This window comes from Eleutherodactylus coqui, chromosome 12 (assembly GCF_035609145.1).
Source record: "Eleutherodactylus coqui strain aEleCoq1 chromosome 12, aEleCoq1.hap1, whole genome shotgun sequence".
NCBI lineage: Eukaryota > Metazoa > Chordata > Amphibia > Anura > Eleutherodactylidae > Eleutherodactylus > Eleutherodactylus coqui.
Window position 1 is genome coordinate 111,207,556 of NC_089848.1, and position 19,303 is coordinate 111,226,858.

A 19,303-nucleotide genomic window follows, 5' to 3' on the forward strand; every position below is an offset into this window, starting at 1 on the left:
CACCCATGCTGTCGGTCCACACGGAGTTGTAACTACATGTGTCCACTTCTAAAGAACCCCAGTCTGACTGGGGCATGCAGTGTGGGCCCAAGCCCACCTGCATTAAACCTGACGTTACCTCAGCTGTGATGGGCAATGCAATGGGATTTATTTATGTACAGCCGGTGGGTTCCAGGGAGCCACCCATGCTGTAGGTCCACACGGACTTCACAATAGGGAGTTGTACCTGCCTGTGTCTATTAATTAAAAACCCCGGTCAGGTTGGGGCATGCAGTGTGGGCTGAAGCCCACCTGCATTTAATCTGATGTTAGCTTTGCTGTCCAGGGCATTGCAATGGGATACATTTATGTACAGCCGGTGGGTTCCAGGGAGCCACCCATGCTGTGGGTGCACACGGAATTCCCATTGCGGAGTTGTACCTGCCTGTGACTATTTATAAAAAAAACCCGGTCTGACTGGGGCATGCAGACACCTTGACAGAATGAATAGTGTGTGGCACATGGGTTCCCCATTGCTATGCCCACGTGTGCAGCTCTTGATGGAGGTGGCACAGGATTGGATTTCTTATTGCTTCTGTACAGCATTATGGGCTATCACCCCGCCCCTTTTAAAGAGGGTCGCTGCCTGGCCGTGCCAACCCTCTGCAGTGTGTGCCTGCGGTTCCTCCTCATGGCAGACGCGCTTATAAATAGACATGAGGGTGGTGTGGCATGAGGGCAGCTGAAGGCTGCGCAGGGACACTTTGGTGTGCGCTGTGGACACTGGGTCGAGCGATTTTCAGGCGAGTGTGATGCGATTTTTTATTTTTTTTTAAAATTTACCTATTGAAACAATATGTAATTTTCACACGCGTGAAAATCGCATGCGCAGAGATACGCGGTGATGCATTTTCTTGCAAAATGCATCACACATGCAGGCAAAATCGTATTTTGCAAGTACAATATCAGTCTAATTTTCTCGGACCAAGACCGTACTCTGCCTTGTAAATACAGCCTCATGCTTCTCATCCGGTTATCATCACCCTTTGCACTGTCATCTAATGGTGAGTACCTAGTTGTATTAATGTTTTCACTGTTGATATGTGCTTCATATCTATGTTTCTTGTGATGTTCGTTAGTTACGCTATTTGGCTCCACTGGGGATATCTGAGCACTGGGACGCGCTCTTAGTACCCAGCAAAGGCGTTCGCTAATGGTGAAACCGGGTTCTGTCGTTTAGCGAACAGTCAACAATGTAGTGTTTGCATCAGACATGCACTTTACTGTATTGCTGTCGCCTCCTGGTCTTGTTCCCTATCCCTGTATTCTGTATCCCATTGAAAGAACATTATATTCAACCCTTGATCACCCTATATTGCATTCTACAGTTCGGAAACCAGAGATCATGTTAGATAGAGCTTGGATTTAGCTAGACCATTTCAAAAATATTCCATTTGGGTGTTGCTGCGCATACTATTCTTTTCCATTCCATGTTCTATCACTGTGTGATTAGGAAAATCTTGCTCATATTGCTCCACTGCATAAACGAGATGGCGGGGAGTGCCAGCCCGGAGGTATGATTAACAATAGAGCTGACCTGAAGATTACACTCATTGTCATAAAAATCAAGCCTCTAGCAGGAGTTGTCGGAATCAAATGAAACTTTCTCTGTGTGATTGTAATGCTGATATAAGTGATTACAATATCAGAGCAAATGGATCATTTAAGCTGAAAACTGAACCCTTAGGCTGGGTTCACACAGGGCGGATTTGCCGCGGTTTTTCCGTTGCGGCTCTGCGGCAAAACCTCTTCAAAGGTTAATTTTGGCTTGTGGATTTTCCTGCGGAAAAATCCACCAGCGTTTTTTTCTGCAGCGCTTTTTTACTTTTTGCAGCGGATTTTACTGCGTCCATAGAGGTCTATGGACAAAAAAAGCGCCGTGGAAAAGACAGAAGAATGGACATGTTGCATCTTTAAAAAACGCGCCGCAGTTGCATTTCCACACTGCGGCTGTGCGGAAAAAATCCGCCCTGTGAGAACAGCTTTTTTCCAAAACTCATTTGTGCTGCATTGCACTGCAAATGCAGCGGTTTTGCCGCAGTGCGGTTATGCAACAGTGGCAAAACTGCAGCAAATCCGCCCTGTGTGAACCCAGCCTTAAAGAGAGGCTCTAGTACCCTGTTTTACCACCTCTAGCTTGGATACAAGATGTGATACGGGTGAGCATGGAGGCTCTAGTACCCTGTTGTACCACCTCTAGCTTGGATACAAGATGTGATACGGGTGAGCATGGAGGCTCTAGTACCCTGTTGTACCACCTCTAGCTTGGATACAAGATGTTATACGGGCGAGCATGCAGGCTCTGGTACCCTGTTGTACCGCTTCTAGCTTGGATACAGGATGTGATACAAACTGGTATGGAGGATCTAGTAGCCTGTTGTACTACCTCTAGCTTGGATACAAGATGTGATATGGGTGAGCATGGAGGCTCTAGTACCCTGTTGTACCGCCTCTAGCTTGGATACAAGATGTGTTACGGGTGGACATAGAGGCTCTAGTAACCTTTTGTACCACCTCTAGCTTGGATACAAGATGTGATATGGGTGGGCATGGAGCTCTAGTACCCTGTTGTACTGCCTCTAGCTTAGATGTAAGATGTGATATGGGTGAGCATGCAGGCTCTAGTACCCTGTTGTACGGCCTCTAGCTTGGATACAAGATGTGATACAGGCGAGCATGCAGGCTCTAGTACCCTGTTGTACCACCTCTAACTTGGATACAAGATGTGATACAAACTTGCATGGAAGATCTAGTAGCCTGTTGTACTACCTCCTAGCTTGAATACAAGATGTGATATGGGCGAGCATGGAGGCTCTAGTACCCTGTTGTACTGCCTCTAGTTTGGATGCATGATGTCATATGGGTGGGCATGGAGGCTCTAGTAACCTCTTGTACCACCTCTAGCTTGGATACAAGATGTGATATGGGTGGGCATGGAGCTCTAGTATCCTGTTGTACTGCCTCTAGCTTAGATGTAAGATGTGATACAGGCAGGCATGGAGGCTTTAAGTACCCTGTTGTACCACCTCTAGCTTGGTAGGAGGGTGTCAAAGGCTTTACACTTGGGCACTATGAGACCAAATGTCCTTCAGCCAATGTCTGGAATTGGTTCCAACAGACACACAAGTGTAACACTGGCGCCACCTGTCTCTGGATTTCGGACAATGAAACAGTTGGAGCTGCTGGTACTTGTCGGACAATCAGACGCTCCTTTCTACTAGTGGTCTGTAGGGGGGGTCCTGAGCCTGGTCACCTTGTGTGCCCTCACACATCCACTGGTCCCAGCACCTTCTAACAGTCTGGTCAGATGCTCCTCTTTACTGGTGATCTGTAGGGGGCGTCCTGAGCCCAGTCACCTTGTGCGTCCTCACACATCGACTATTCCTAAAACCTCCTAACAGTCTGGTCAGACGCTCCTCTCTACTGGTGGTTTGTAGGGGGTGTTCTGAGCCGCATCACCTTGTGCGCCCTCACACATCCACTATTCCCAACACCTCCCAACAATCTGGTCAGAATGGCCATACAGCTTCTCACATCCCAATAATGCGCCCCTCTCAGACTCTGGTAACGGGGTGTAATCTCTTCTCTGCGTCGTAGAGGCGTGTAGTGGTCAACAAGCTCTACACAAGCGGAAGATGAGGTCACTGCACACAAGGAGCCTCCGAGAGCCTCTTATAGGACAAGGGGGGAACCACTTTTAGGGCCTCTGGTGACAAGACCGTTCATCTAATTGCCACACAACCCTAATCATTTGCATATCTACCTGAGATGGAACTGCATGTCGGGTCTTAAAACGAAGCAACTTCTGGGGCCGGATTGATTTTTTTGCAAAGAGTGTATTTTTGTCCCAACCCATAATAACTATAAATTGGCAGTCATTTGAAGTTTTAGAGGATGAAAGTGGTTATCAAAAAGTTATTCATTCATCAAGTCTCAGAATTGCTCTTTGACCCCTTGACTTTCCATTTTCCTGAAACTCCGAATTATTTAAGTACTTTAAATGTTCCAGTCATTTATTGTCCAGATGAAGAACGATCAACTTTCCCTCTCCAATTATCTCTCTTAGATCTACTAGTCGGCGTATCTCCAGATACTTTTCCTGGCTCGTTGTTCTTCTTTTCCTATGTTACCATCCACGACCGTTATTATATCTGCCACTCCGTATCTCACTGTAATAACGAGACTATTAATAGAATTTTATACTATTTATCTTTACTAAACTAATAAAGATTAAATCATTTTACCGCTCTGCCCCCAACCCCGCGCACCAAATTAAATTAACTTGTGGTTTAGGTAACCAAAAATTTGAGGAACATTAGTTTATGGTATGCATGTAGGACTTGGTTTACCCATAGGGCTTGTCACATGTTTGCTGCTATATGAAACATATCTTAAAAATCTACCTATAATTAGTAGCATAAGGTTGGAAGATAAAGATTACAATCTATGTAGGTCATGTAAAAGGCAAAGTTTTGCAGCTGGTTACGTATTAGCTTCGTCCAAAAATGTTCAGGTGGTTGTGAGAATAAAACCAACTTCACAGTTTCCCTCATTCATCATCGGCCCTCTGAGCCTATGCATCAAGGTACCGTAGCTTTAACACTGCGCTGTATTTCTGCTATTGTGGGATATTAAAGCTCAGGACCAAGAGCCACATATTTAGAGTGCTTGGTCCTTAATGGGTTAGGAAGGGTCCTTCGATGATAAGCTCATCCCTCCGCACCACCAGCGATCAGTTGCAATCTCTTGGAGAATATGTCACCAAATGCTCAGTTCCTGTGTAGCGCCACCCCAGTGAAAATAAAGCATTGCACATTTCTCATCACAGTCTATGAACTGTTTGTATTTGGCAAAGACATGCCAGGACCTCGATAGTGAGAGGAGCTCTTTATCCCCGATTTTGCCGTTGGCTACACAAGGGATGCTCTTCACGAAGCCATGCATTTGAAAATGAGGTTTCTAAATCAGACTACCTCTTTGAGGCAGATAATATGATACGGGGCTCGGAAGAAGGGAAGCTGCAATTTTTTCTTTTTTTCTCATATTCATCAGAGTTGTTTTTGTAAATCAGAGGAAAACCTTGTTTTCGTATGTTTCCATAGACGTGTCCACCTACCAGTTTGGTTAGCAACTGACGTGTCCTTGTTTAATTCCGGATCTGTCATCGTTCTCAGCTGGATACATGTGGCCTTCCATAAAGTTTTATGTTTTTACTTTACCTTAGTAACTCGAACTTCTGCATATATTCTCAACAAACGTGAAATAAACCTCCTGTACACATGTAATTGAATTTGCTGAATGAGCTCATGACACGCTGCGGGCACAGCATGTTCTGTTTAGGTAGGCTTGTGCAGTTTAGACTTCCCCACAAATGTTTTCATGACTTAAATTGTTTGTTATTCGGAGACGGGCATATTTCAGACCTAAATGCCATCCCAAACACAGCGCTGTGAAACAACAGTCTTCCTCTTTCTCTTACCTCATAAATCTTTTCTGGCCACATGACCCTGCTCCAGATCGAGCGCTCGGCCCGCTTCCAAGCCTCAGCAACGAGGTTGCTCTCTAAGGTCCAATAACATAAACTGACTGTGTATGAATGTAACACTATAAATGGTTTAATATAATAACACTCCGACTTGTAATCTCTTTTCGCTTTAGGTCTCATTAGTAGCATTGATACTATGTGTAATTAATAAGCACTGTTTCCGCAGGATACTGAGCTCATGATATTCATGCAGAAAAATAACAAAAAAAATTACTGTCCTGCTGGAAACTTTAGTGTTTTGACCAAAAAAAAGGGAGAAATCGCTCACACATTTCTACTACTGGCCTATTAACAGGTCTGATTTATATCTGATAATCACTATAATAAAAGGTATTTTACTACTAGGACAACAGGACATTTTACTAATAAGTTTTAACTTTTGTCCTTTATATACACTGTCCGACCAAAGGCAATTGGAGCGAGACTCAAAAGTAGTATTTATTTCCATATGTTAATACTTAGTGGGGCTTTTTGGCCCTAATGGCATTGGATACTCTCTGTGGTATACTTTCTACTAACGTCTGATACACTTCAGCTGGTATTTCACTCCATTCATCCTGCAAATGTCTAGATGCTTTGGCCTGTCTATAAGGGTGTAAGGAGCATCAATATTGGGCAGTTGAGCATTGGAAGGAACATTGTATGGAGTGATGAATTACACTACTCCATATTCAGATCAGATGGACGCACCTGGGTGTGGAGGATACCTGGGGAACGACACCTGCCAGAGTGTGTTATGCCAACAGTTAAATACAGCAGAGGTTCTGTTATGGTCTTATGTTTTACATGGCATGGTCTTAGTCCATTGGTTGTAGTGACAGGAACCATGAACACGGAGATGTACCTTGGCATTCTAGATAATAATGTGCTGCTGACAATGTGGTAATACTCTGGGAATGGTCGGCCATACTTCCAACAAGACAACGCAACTTGTCACACATCCAACGCTGTGTTATGCTGTTTTGAGGATATGGTTGTTCCATGATTTGATCGGCTGCACAGAGTTCCAAGCTGAATGTAGTGAGCATCTCTGGGACAACCGGAATACGAACACTGTCCAGCTTCTTAAAGAGAACTTGTAAGAAGTTTGCAGGATGAATGGAAGGAAAATCAACAAGAAAGAAATAAGTCTACCATTGTTACAGCAGTGGCTGAAATGTATTTTAAGTGTTATTTAACATATGGAAATAAATACTACTTTAATTCTTGCTCAGATGTCTAATTAATTTTGTTATTTAGTGCGCAGCGTTAATTTGTATTCAGCAGTCCCTCAACGTATAATACTAATTGGCGACTGCTTAAATTGCCGCCGTGTTCTGACATTGTCTCTGAATAATTAGATATCTCCAGGATTTACAGAAGACCCAAATAGTGTAAGAACCAGGTGTCACAGGAATATAGATATGAAGCACATATCAACACAGTGAAAATACAAATACATCAAGGGACTCACTGTTAGATGACAGGCAGAGGGTGATGGTAACTGGTTAATGGCAATGATGATGAAACTGGCAGTGGAGGCTGCAATAGATAGTATGGAACTGAAATAACAAGAAAAGTACTGACTATAACACTGTCCCTGGAAACCAGACCACATTGTCCCTAAACAGTTCTGACCGAGTCTAAAATACTATCCCTGAGAACAGGAGGGCACTAGGATCCAGACATGAGGCTAGAGAAGAAAATGCTGGAATAACGCAGGGCAGGTAGAGGTAAGCAAGCAGAGATTAGACAAATCAAAAACTGGGAAACACAAACTGGACTATAACCGAGGAGCATGCCACAGTGACTGGACAGACAAGACAAGACCAGACTAGAACTAGGTACTGCAAACCAGTTGAAGGAACACTGGTTAGAACATGTCACAGCTATCAATTGCACCACGCTGCAGAAAGCAAAAGTATAGAGAGACGAACCAACCAGACACTCATCCATTAAGCCTTTCATGATAGAGGTTTTTTTCCTTTCTTCAGGCCCATTCTAAGTTTTTATTTCTCCAGTGTTTTTTTTGTGTGACATGTATTTTTTATAAGTATAATTTAATATAATGTACATGGCTTTTATTTTAATAGCAATCGTGGTGCGATCAAAATGACATGTTCACTTTATTCTGCGGGTCAGTACGATTACGACAATGACAAATATATATAGTTTTTTGAAAATGTTCTAGTACTTTTAGAAAATAAAAAAAAAAATTTAAATTGCTCTCACTTTTTTAATCACTTTTCAATTTTTGGGGGGGTTAGATGCAATTATTGAAATAGATTTTTTTTCTACATCTTTCACCTTCTGGGATAAATAATGCAGTATCTTAATAGTTTGAGCTTTAAGTGATGTCAGTGACGGATGTAGCAAAGTTTAACTTGACACTAACATTAAATTAAACTGAACTTTTCTTAACACTTCAGTAGCTTTGTAATGGCTTTTGTTGCATTAAGACAAAATAATTTGCTGCAGCAAGTTATTAGTGATGGGTTAAATTTTGCCACATCCTTATTTATTTTTTTTAATTGCTTAGATTTTTATAGGAAAAAAAGATTTTTTGAAGTTGTAATATTTTTTACCTTTTTAAAAATATTTGTAAAAGTTTTATTAAACTTTTTAAAAACTTTTTTTTAAGTCTAACTCAAGGACTTGAACTTGCAAGCACTTGTCCGATATACTGCAGTACTTCTGTTCTGCCTCCCCATCATACACAGCTAAGTTACCACAGACTGTGGCAGCTAAGAAATTAAATGGCCATGATTGAAGATGAACATAGTCTCAGCTCCCGAGCCCCCTGCATACAGCCCTCGTGACCACATGGTGTATATTTACGTTATGCGGTCGGAAAGGTGTTAAAGGGCTTGCTTTTTTGAGTAAGAATAAAGTATGGATAAAGCTGATCTGCAATACCACGCACGGCCCTTTGAAAAGTGTGACACTGTTTGTGGAAAGTGAAGCAAGCCATTTTTTCTAATTCTGGACAAAACCTTTAACCTTTAGTACACTTTTACATGCAAATATTTGGTAAATGGGGAAGTTTATACTTTATAATTACTCCACAAAAATAAATCTGTCAATCCTCAGATGCCGCTTTATACCAACTCCTAGAAAGCGAATAGATCAGCTAGATGCCGAGCTTTCTGCAAGTATTTATGCAAACCTACTGTGAGAAGTCATTACAAATATTACATTCTTAGTCTCGATGGTAATGGCTTTTCATTGATCCAAATGAGTTTAGCAGTTGAACTCCTGATGTTAGAATTGCTGGGGTCAAAAAGAGCAGCATTAATGTAGAAAAGTGGAGCTTCTGGAGCATTTACATTCACATTACTGCACATAGCCTCTCTGACTGGGTTATGGTCAGAAGCCACCGTGATGGGGTAGGTTGAAGAAGCGGAATCATTTTGGGAGCACATATGCCAAACTCAACTTGTTTGTGGCCTGCCACTGGGCACCGGGATTGCGGCCACCATCTTGTCACCATCCCTACACTGTGGTTGCATGCAGATGGAGTGCTGTGGCTGTTACTGCACCTCCGAGCCCTTTGTGTGCATTCCCTGTCTGCTTTTCATACTAAGCCCATCTGCAGTACAGCACCGATTGCCGGGACTCAGACCGTGAGGCGGCTTGTACATCCTGGCTGGTCCTCACTAGCATCCTGTTGAGTACAGTCTGCTGCAGCCTAGCTGCCCGTATCCTGTGAGCCTGCCGCACGGATCAAAGATGACATTGTGTTGTAACCCAGTTAGGGATCTGTGCTGAGGAATTATTTGGGAACCTTTCACCAGATTCTGATAACTCCTAGAAGCTTTCTTTTTTTCTGACTACCTCTCAGTTTAGAATCAAGCGTCTGTGTTGGGGGACTTGTGCCCCAATTTTCTGTCCTTCCACCTTGCTCTGGTCCATCTGTAATCCTCAACTCCCTTTTAATATATCCTTTAAAACACAATCTTACAATTACAAATGTCTCATTGAAGGTGGCCATGATGCTGATGTGGCCCGCGGTGACAATGATCTTGAGATCCCAGGTCTACAGTCTACGTAGAAGAATCGTTTAGAATCAATGGCGGGTTTGATTACTTCTTTACCGCTCTATTTTACAACACTGACGTATCTGGACGGGTCTGCCAGAGTGCTCAGGAATCGGTTGACATTAGCATTATCCATTAGGATAACTTTATGGGGGTCATGATGATCACTCATCAGCTTCTCTTTGTGCTTGATGACCTGGAAGGCTAAAAGGGATCTTTCTACCTAAGCTGGTATTTACGTGGCTGATCTTCTCGTACGAGTTTTGTGCGTTGCACAAGATGCCGAAAACTCACACGGAAATGCGAGCTATTATTCCCAATAGGTGTAGCTACATGTTCGATTTTTTTATTTTTTTTTTCTCTCTTGCAGAGATGCTTCGAGGTAGATTATTCGCAGCATGTTTTATTTTTTGGGGGGATATGGCCCAATCTTTTCTATGGAAGCAATTAAAAAAATGTATTTCAGGTTTACAAGCGCAATATCGGTCTGTGTTTCCTGACCAATATCATGCTTGTTTGTGTGAAAACACCCTAACATACAATAAACTGCACCTTTTTTGCCTGAGTGAGGCCATATTAATACAGGCGAGCGTGATATCGGACCGATATAGCCCTGTAAACATGCACTTTTTCCTGCAATGTGTTTTGTGAGAAAGGGAGGGGTATCCTCTCTCCTTAGGGAGAGCACCAAGAAGGTGAGTGAGGAGACTTAGAAGGCCATCCATGCTCCTCTGGGTAATATGCAAATAAGGAAAATGGAACAATACCTATTTGACGGCAGCATTCCTTTAAATCAGTGCTTGAGCCTTTATACAGGTCTGTAGAGCAATGATTGGGAATTGAAAACCAAGCCAGAATCCATACACAGCTGTTTTCGGGGGTTTTGCCCCGTATAAAGGGGTGCGGACTCTGCATTATTCCTGCTCTAGGATGCTAAAATGTAATTTTTTTGCTAAGAATTGACAGTATTCCTTTTCTGCATATTAGGGAGGTAACCAGACGGCTACCGTTATTGCTCTCTGCTCCATGAGAGATCTGAATCTTGCACATGAAACGTGTCAGCTGGCGATAAGAGACGTCGGAGGGCTGGAAGTTCTTATAAATCTGCTGGACACAGAGGAAATCAAGTGTAAGGTATGGAAGGGTTATAAAATACACTAATACAGGTATATTAAAACATACCCGCACCCAGTACGATTGTCCTTGATTCACCTCTACAGCTAGTTTAAAGGGGTTTTCCCACGACTTAAAGTTGCTTCACAATCACTTTGTCCTACCTGGTAGACCAGGACATGTGACTGCTGCAGCCAATCACTGGCTATAGAAGGTCTACTATAGCCACTACTATTGGCTGCAACAGTCACATGACCTGATTAGCAGCAACAAGGGAAGACAGAATGGTTGTAAAGCAATTTTAAGAAGTAGGAAACCTCTTAAAACTTTGTGGAGGTGATCATTAGGTCATTCATGCTTTCAGTTTACTCATATACATCATACTATTTATTTCCCATTGCTTACATAATACCAGTATATCTACAGCATCAGAGATTGTTATCGTTCACCTCAGTCCCTCTGTCACACATATACTTGGGACATAGGTTGCCAGTTAAAGGGGTTGTCTCACTCCTGACATCCTCAGCAAATGGCTAATTTTTCTAGTGAAAGCCAATATTACCAGATGGTCATTTTAAATGAATGGCCATCTCATAATGCAAGGACGGTTCAAAGTCCGCCGAAAGGGGAGCTGCTCTTCATTCCAGTTCATAGAGGGGGTCGTTCACATGCCCTAATTTGCCTAATAGGATATATGGGTTTTTGTTGTTCGCACAACCCCTTTATTCAGACAGTATGTTTTTGGAGTATGTGCTAACTGGAGAACATGGAGGAAACCCACACAAGCACGGGGAGAACATACAAACTCCATGCAGATGTTGCCCTTTAAGCTTAGGACTCCAGCATGCTGCGCTGTTTCTTCCAGGATTTTAACAGAAATCTGTAACGGAGGCTCCGAATGTCAACGAGTGCTTAGAAGGCATTAACCTGATTGGTCTTAAAAGCTACATGTACTTCATATGTGTAAGCCCCGTCATTTCTTCAGTGCGGGTTGGTGGCTTAGATGGAAACTGTGGCAACAATCGTACTGCGGATTTAAAAAAAGTTTTTGTGAAATAATTTTTTGGGTTTTTACTAGATTGGTGCTTTGAAGATTTTAAAAGAAATTAGCCACAATTCACAAATCAGAACGGCTATCGCTGATCTTGGGGGACTTCAGACTATGGTCAAAATACTTGATTGCCAGGACAAAGATCTAAAATGTTTGGCAGCAGAGACAATCGCAAATGTTGCCAAGTTCCGGCGAGCCAGACGAACAGTGAGACAACATGGTGGCATAAAGAGATTGGTAAGTGCTTTGTGCCTGAAACACTCAATTACATTATATAATGCACACAGTCATAGTATGTAAATGTATGCAGTGATGTCACACTGCAGGGATAATACACACGGTGATGTCACAGTACAGGGGTAATACACACGGTGATGTCACAGTACAGGGGTAATACACACAGTGATGTCACAGTACAGGAGTAATACACACAGCGATGTCACAGTACAGGTATAATGCGCACAGTGATGTCACAGCACAGGGATAATACACATACTGATGTCACAGCACAGGGATAATACACACAGTGATGTCACAGTACAGGGATAATATACACAGTGATGTCACAGTACAGACATAATACACACAGTAATGTCAAAGTACAGGGGTAATACACACAGTGATGTCACACTACAGGGATAATACACAGGTGATGTCACAGTACAGAGATAATAAACAGTGATATCACAGTACAGAGATAATGCACACAGTGATGTCACAGTACAGGGATAATATACACAGTGATGTCACAGTACAGAGATAATACACAGTGATGTGGCGGTACAGGGGTAATACACACAGTGATATCACAGTACAGAGATAATGCACGTAGGGATGTCACAGTACAGAGATAATATACACAGAGGTGTCACAGGACAGGGATAATACACACAGTGATGTCACAGTAAAGGGATAATACGCACAGTGATGTCACACTACAGGGATAATATACACAGTGATGTCACAGTACAGAGATAATACACACAGTGATGTCACACTACAGTGATAATATACACAGTGATGTCACAGTACAGAGATAATACACACAGTGATGTCACCCTACGGGGATAATATACACAGTGATGTCACAGTACTGGGATGATGAACTGAGTTCTAGCACAGGAGGTACAGTACACAGTGATGTCACATACATGGTGACTGTTGGCCACAACACATTACTATCACAATGTTGTGCTGCTAAATTCAAACTAATCATAATGACTTTGATCATGATTAGAATTCAGCTGTTTTGGAGATTTGGCGACTGTTGTGTCGTGGTCAAGTATTAGTAAAAGCTGTTGCCTCGGATTCCTACATGTGTGCAGTATGTCCCACTGCATGTTATATGTATCCTGAGGCTGCAAACAAAGCTGCTTGATATATGTCTTCCATTAATGGCTATTCCCATCTGAGAATCCAAAGGGTCCATAAAAGTCTGATAGATGGGCTCCCGCCTCTGTTCTGTACCCATCTCCAATTATGTCCCTTACCACCCCAGGCCTGGCTGAATGCGGTAGCTAACGATTGTCGGAATTGACAGAAACATGCGAACGAGTTTGTTGTGTCGTTTCCATAGTTCCAGTAGAAGTTAGTGGAAGTTACGGAAACAGTGTAGCATAGCGAGTGACTATGTTGTCTGTGTAACTCCCATTGACTTCTGTGGGATTTACGGAAACAGTGTAGCCAAGCGCACTCAGCTATCTCTGTAAGTCGCGACCACCCCATTCAGTTGGGAGCAATGGGGGTCAAAATTAGAGCCGGAGGTCGGACTCACATCTATCAGACTTGGCATATCCTGTCCAATCTGGTAATGAAGATTATCATTGTCACAGCTCCTCGCTGCACTTCGCAGAAGTACACTTATTTAGTTCGGTTAGACTCCCACCGGTTTTACTTGAATGTTTGGATCAGGAACTTGCCACCTCCGGTCATACTAACTAGCCGTACCAAGTGTGATAATTTATCACTACTAATATATCAGATTTTGATTGTAAGGAACGGGTAAATATTACCGCGCTCGGCATATAACCCACTGAGAGCTTCAGAGAAGATCAGAGCCTCCCCCCCTGAACGAGCAACCAGAAAGTGAGTCACGAGCCACGGCTTGGCAATCACCGCTGAATGTATATACTGGGGCTGTGGCTACGAACAGAGGGGAACATTTTTGCTTTGTTAGCAGAACCAGGTTTTCTCTGGCAAAACATTTGTCAAGCTGTGAAAACGTCTCGCTTGTTTTTACTTTATCAAAAGCACTAAAAAGAAATCTGCCGCAACCTCGAAAGAACCTTTTTCTGAATTCTACAGAAGATAAAACATCGATATTTAAAAACCCGATACCACAAAACCACCCCTATGCGCGCCGTCGTAAAATTGACAATACCTCTGCATGTCCAGTCGTATAATTATGTTTTCCCAATTCTTGAAATTGCTGGGATTTTCATTATAGCGGGATTTATGGCAGGCAGATTTATAACTTGTAAAGTTTATGAGCAGAATTAATTAATCATTGACAGCAGGGCAGTATACTGCATTAGCGATGGCTCCGCCCCCCTTGGCTCGGCCCGACGCCTCTTCAATAAGTAATTTTCCAGTTCTTAAAACTGACTCAATCTGACATTCTTTGGAGAAATGAAAAAAAAAATTCCATTTGAGATCTTCTAGAAAATGTTGGGGAGAGATCGGAATGTCAGTTTTGTGGGTCGCTCCACATCTGGAAAATGCCAGTCGTTTCTAAGGCAGTTAATAAAAATTAATGGATGCCCGATGAGAAGACAAATGTGCGGAATATAAACAAAAACAGTCTTCAGAAGAAGAGACGTGACAACATGTGTTAGTCCGAGGGTCGCCGGAGATGGTTCCGCCATTAGACCTACTGTTCCTTATACATGTTCTATTACTGTTTCTGAGGTTCTTTCACACGTAGAGAATTTTCAGCAGCAACAATCTGCATCAAAGCCCACGTGTGCCGCACGGGTCCTGATGCAGATTTTAATGCACATTCACTGCAGATTTTACCCTCATCTGTAGGCATTTAGTGAAAATTCACAGTATAAGGCCTCGGTCAGACGGGCGTTTTTTCATGCAAATTGCGCATGCGATCCGCGCATATATACACCCAATGCTTCGCAATGGAATCGGTCACATGTTTTTCTGCGGATGTGCGATAAATTATAGGACACAACGATTCGCAGAACGCGCCTATCTGCGTTCTGCGATTCGTTGTGTTCTATATATGCGCTCAATGGGGCCGGCGGCAGCAGGGCCGACCCCATTGAGAACATATACTATAAAGATCGTTCTCCTCTGCCACAGCAATACAGCCGGCTCCATTGAAAGCAATGGGCTGCCAGCGAGCGCTGGATGAATTTTCGGGAAGGGCTTAAAAATATAAGCCCTTCCCTGAAAACCATCCTGAAATGTGTAAAAAAAAAAAAGTATACTCACCTTTTTCCTGCAGCTGTCCGGCAGTTCTCCTGAACTGCTCTGTGTAGTATTCAGCAGGAGGGGATTTAAAATCCCCGCCTGCTGAATGGGCTGCCTCTGATTGGTCACAGCCCTTTCGGGAAGGGCTTAAAAATATAAGCCCTTCCCTGAAAACCATCCTAAAATGTGTAAAATGAATTCATGAATGGGTGAGTGAGTGCTGCCTCTGATTGGCTGAGCGCAAGAACCAATCAGAGGCAGCTCTCAGCTATTGAATGACAGCTGAGAGCTGCCTCTGATTGGTCCCTGTGCTCAGCTAATCAGAGGCAGCACTCACTCACCCATTCATTAATTCATTTTACACATTTTAGGATGGTTTTCAGGGAAGGGCTTATATTTTTAAGCCCTTCCCGAAAATTCATCCCGCGCTCGCCGGCAGCCCATTGCTTTCAATGGAGCTGGCTGTATTGCCGGCTCCATTGAATTCAATGGGCGAACATCGTTCTCCTCTGCCACAGCTGTGGAAGAGGATAGCGGGCAGCGCTGGGCCGTTTCGCCGAAAATGCTGCTAGCTGTAGATTTTTAGGCGAATTGTTGGCCCCGGTCACGCGATTTGTGGATGCGCATCCATCATGCGATCTCCAAATCGCGCGAAAAAAAGCCTATGTGACCAAGGCCTAAGGGCGGTTTCAGGCGGCCATATGTGCAACTACGCTCACCGTTACAGAGCGCAGTCGGGCATAAACAGCTTTCTCCCCCTCTTTTTGGGCTTTTCAAACTCCATGCCATAGCACAGTTAATACTATACATAGGGCAGGTCCAATCTTTTTTCGCACGTACTACTAACAGGCGAGAATCCCGATAGTGGAAATAAAACCTCAGAAATCAATTGAAATCCATGGTTTTGTTTTGTCCCATTATGCGGCCATGATTATCATAGCCGCGTAACAGGACTAAAACATGGTCTTGTGTTTAAGCCCTTAGGCCCCCTGTCCACAGCCGAGGCAGAATATTGCTAGCAACCCTATAGAAAGCTTTACAGAGCGTGATCCGCAGGCGATCATCGCCCGTGGACAGGCAGCCTAAAGCTGCATTCAGGCGTAGTAGAATCTCCGCAGAAATAATCTACGCACATTGGATTTGCCCGAAATGGCACACTTTGCAAAGGGTGAAAAATGTCAGCAAACAATCGACATTTAAAATCCTGAGGACTTCTTCAGATGGCCGTATTTGCAAACATTTTTGCATACGTAAAATATACGCCCGCAATGCGCAGAGAATGGGGCATCCACAGGAGCCCCAGTTACAGGGGAAACTCCTCCCTAGTGTGACAGTAGTCACTGTCAGAGCTGGTCAGGGGTCTGCTGAGACGCCCTGCAGTTCTGCTGCGCCAGGGGGGCATCCAGCAGTCATGTGATCACCAGGTCGAATGGTGGAAGCATCACATCCGCCTTCTCTGGTCACTACATAGTACTAATATATTCACTTGTTTACTTTATTTGGAAACAGATTTGAAAAATGTTCTATGTTTCTGAGCAGGGACGTAACTATAGAGGGTGCAGGGGATGCGGTTGCACCCGGGCCCAGGAGCTTTAGGGGGCCCATAAGGCCTCTCTTCTCCATATAGGGAGCCCAGTACTATGAAAAAAGCACTATAGTTGGGGGCCCTGTTACAGATTTTGCACTGGGCCCGGGAGCTACAAGTTACGCCCCTGTTTCTGAGCAATTTAGGAGACTTATTAATTTAACATTCATATTTAAAAATTAGAAATATATATTATTTTAAATGTATTTATATGCATGCTGTTGATTACAGTAATTTATGTAATAACTAATTGATATAATAAATTAATGTAAGTAATGTAATGAGAATGTATGTGTGTAAGTGGATAAGTAACTGGTCAGTGATAGACAGCAGAAGGGGGTTTTAAATGGTGTATACACTGATTGAGTCACCGTTACTAGTAGGATACCACAGTGGGTGGTATTGGAGGGGGTCACTGTTACTAGTGGGGTACCACAGGGGGCAGTATTGGAGGGGTCACCGTAACTAATGGGATACCACAGCGGGCAGTAGTGGAGGGATCACCGTTACTAGTGGGATACCACAGTGGGCGGTATTGGAGGGGTGACTGTTACTAGTGGAATACCATAGTGGGCAGTATTGGAGGGATCACCATTACTAGTGGGGAAACACAGGGGTCAGTATTGGAGGAGTCACCATTACTAGTGGGGTATGACAGTGGGCAGTATTGGAGAAGTCACCGTTACTAGTGAGGTACCACAGGGGGCAGTATTAGAGGGATCACCGTTACTAGTGGAATTCCACAATAGGCAGTATTGGAGGGATCACCGTTACTAGTGGGATACCACAGTGGGCGTTATTGAATGGGTCACCGTAACTAATGGGGTACCACAGGGGGCAATATTGGAAGGGTCACTGTTACTAGTGGGGTACCACAGGGGAAGTATTGGAGGGGTCACCGTTACTAGTGGGATACCACAACGGGCAGTATCGGAGGGATCACCGTTACTAGTGGGATACCACAGTGGGCGGTATTGGAGGGGTTACTGTTACTAGGGGGATACCACAGTGGGCAGTATTGGAGGGATCACCATTACTAGTGGGGTAACACAGGGGTCAGTATCGGAGGAGTCACCATTACTAGTGGGGTATGACAGTAGGCAGTATTGGAGAGGTCACTGTTACTAGTGAGGTACCCCAGGGGGCAGTATTAGAGGGATCACCGTTACTAGTGGAATTCAACAATGGGCAGTATTGGAGGGATCACCATTACTAGTGGGATACCACAGTGGGCGGTATTGAAGGGGTCACCATAACTAGTGGGGTACCACAGGGGGCAGTATTGGAGGGGTCACTGTTACTAGTGGGGTACCACAGGGGGCAGTATTGGAGGGGTCACCGTTACTAGTGGGATACCACAACGGGCAGTATTGGAGGGATCACCGTTACTAGTGGGATACCACAGTGGGCGGTATTGGAGGGCTCACTGTTACTAGTGGGATACCACAGTGGGCAGTATTGGAAGGATCACCATTACTAGTGGGGTAACACAGGGGTCAGTATTGGAGGAGTCACCGTTACTAGTGGGGTATGACAGTGGGCAGTATTGGAGAGGTCACCGTTACTAGTGAGGTACCACAGGGGGCAGCATTAGAGGGATCACTCTTACTAGTGGAATTCCACAATGGGCAGTATTGGAGGGATCACCGTTACTAGTGGGGTACCACAGGGGGCAGTATTGGAGGTGTTACCATTACTAGTGGGGTACCACAGGGTTCAGTATTGGAGGGGTCACCATTACTAGTGGAGTACCACAGGGAGGAATATTGGAGGGGTAAAACTATGTATAGATATAACAGGGGTCAGTACAGTGATCTCTCCCATCATCCATTATACCCAGGACTGTAACAAGGGGGCACACTCTCTATGTCTAGAAGAAAGAAGATTTCTACACCATCATAGAAGGGGGTTCTTTACTGTAAGAGCAGTGAGACTTTGAAACGTGGTGATGGCAAACTCACTAAAAGAGCATAAGAGGGGCCTGGAGTGTAAAAATGTTACATGTTAAATCATTGATTACGTCAGTAGGGTCGATGACCTGGGAATTATTCCAATTGCTAAATTGGAGTCAGGTAGGATTTTTTTTGCCTTACATGGGGAAAATTGGCTTCTACCTCATTGGCCCCTGAACTAATGGAGTGACGGTTGAGCATGCGCCCCACCACTCCATACATTTCAATGGGGTTGCCCAAAATAGCTGAGTTTAAAGGGATTCTGTCACTAGGTTCATGCCAATGAGCCATGCCGATTTCTCCCTACCCACAGTATGCAGAGTGACAGCTCTTTCCTTATAGACAAAAGGGGAGAAAGTGGGCATGAAGTGGGCAGCAAGAAGTTGGCATGAAACTTTATGAACCTGGTGACAGAACCCAGTTATCTGTTGCTATTTCTGTCAGTCCCATTGAAATAATTGCATGCATGACTACTGCTCCATTCATTCCAAGATCTACAGGACTCCAGTCTTGGCAATGGTTGGTGTCCCAGCAGTTGGGATGGGAAATAATTTGGTGGGATGATTCCTTTAAAATTCA

General features: G+C 43.9%; 1 protein-coding gene across 1 annotated transcript in view; it reads left to right on the forward strand.

Moving 5' to 3' along the window:
* Window positions 1-19,303, forward strand: part of ODAD2 (outer dynein arm docking complex subunit 2) — a 179,913-nt gene that overhangs the window by 86,466 nt on the left and 74,144 nt on the right. Inside the window, exons 11-12 of the mRNA XM_066585733.1 lie at window positions 10,588-10,734; window positions 11,792-12,001. Of these exons, the coding sequence (XP_066441830.1) occupies window positions 10,588-10,734; window positions 11,792-12,001 (357 nt within the window). The remainder of the gene's footprint in view (window positions 1-10,587; window positions 10,735-11,791; window positions 12,002-19,303) is intronic.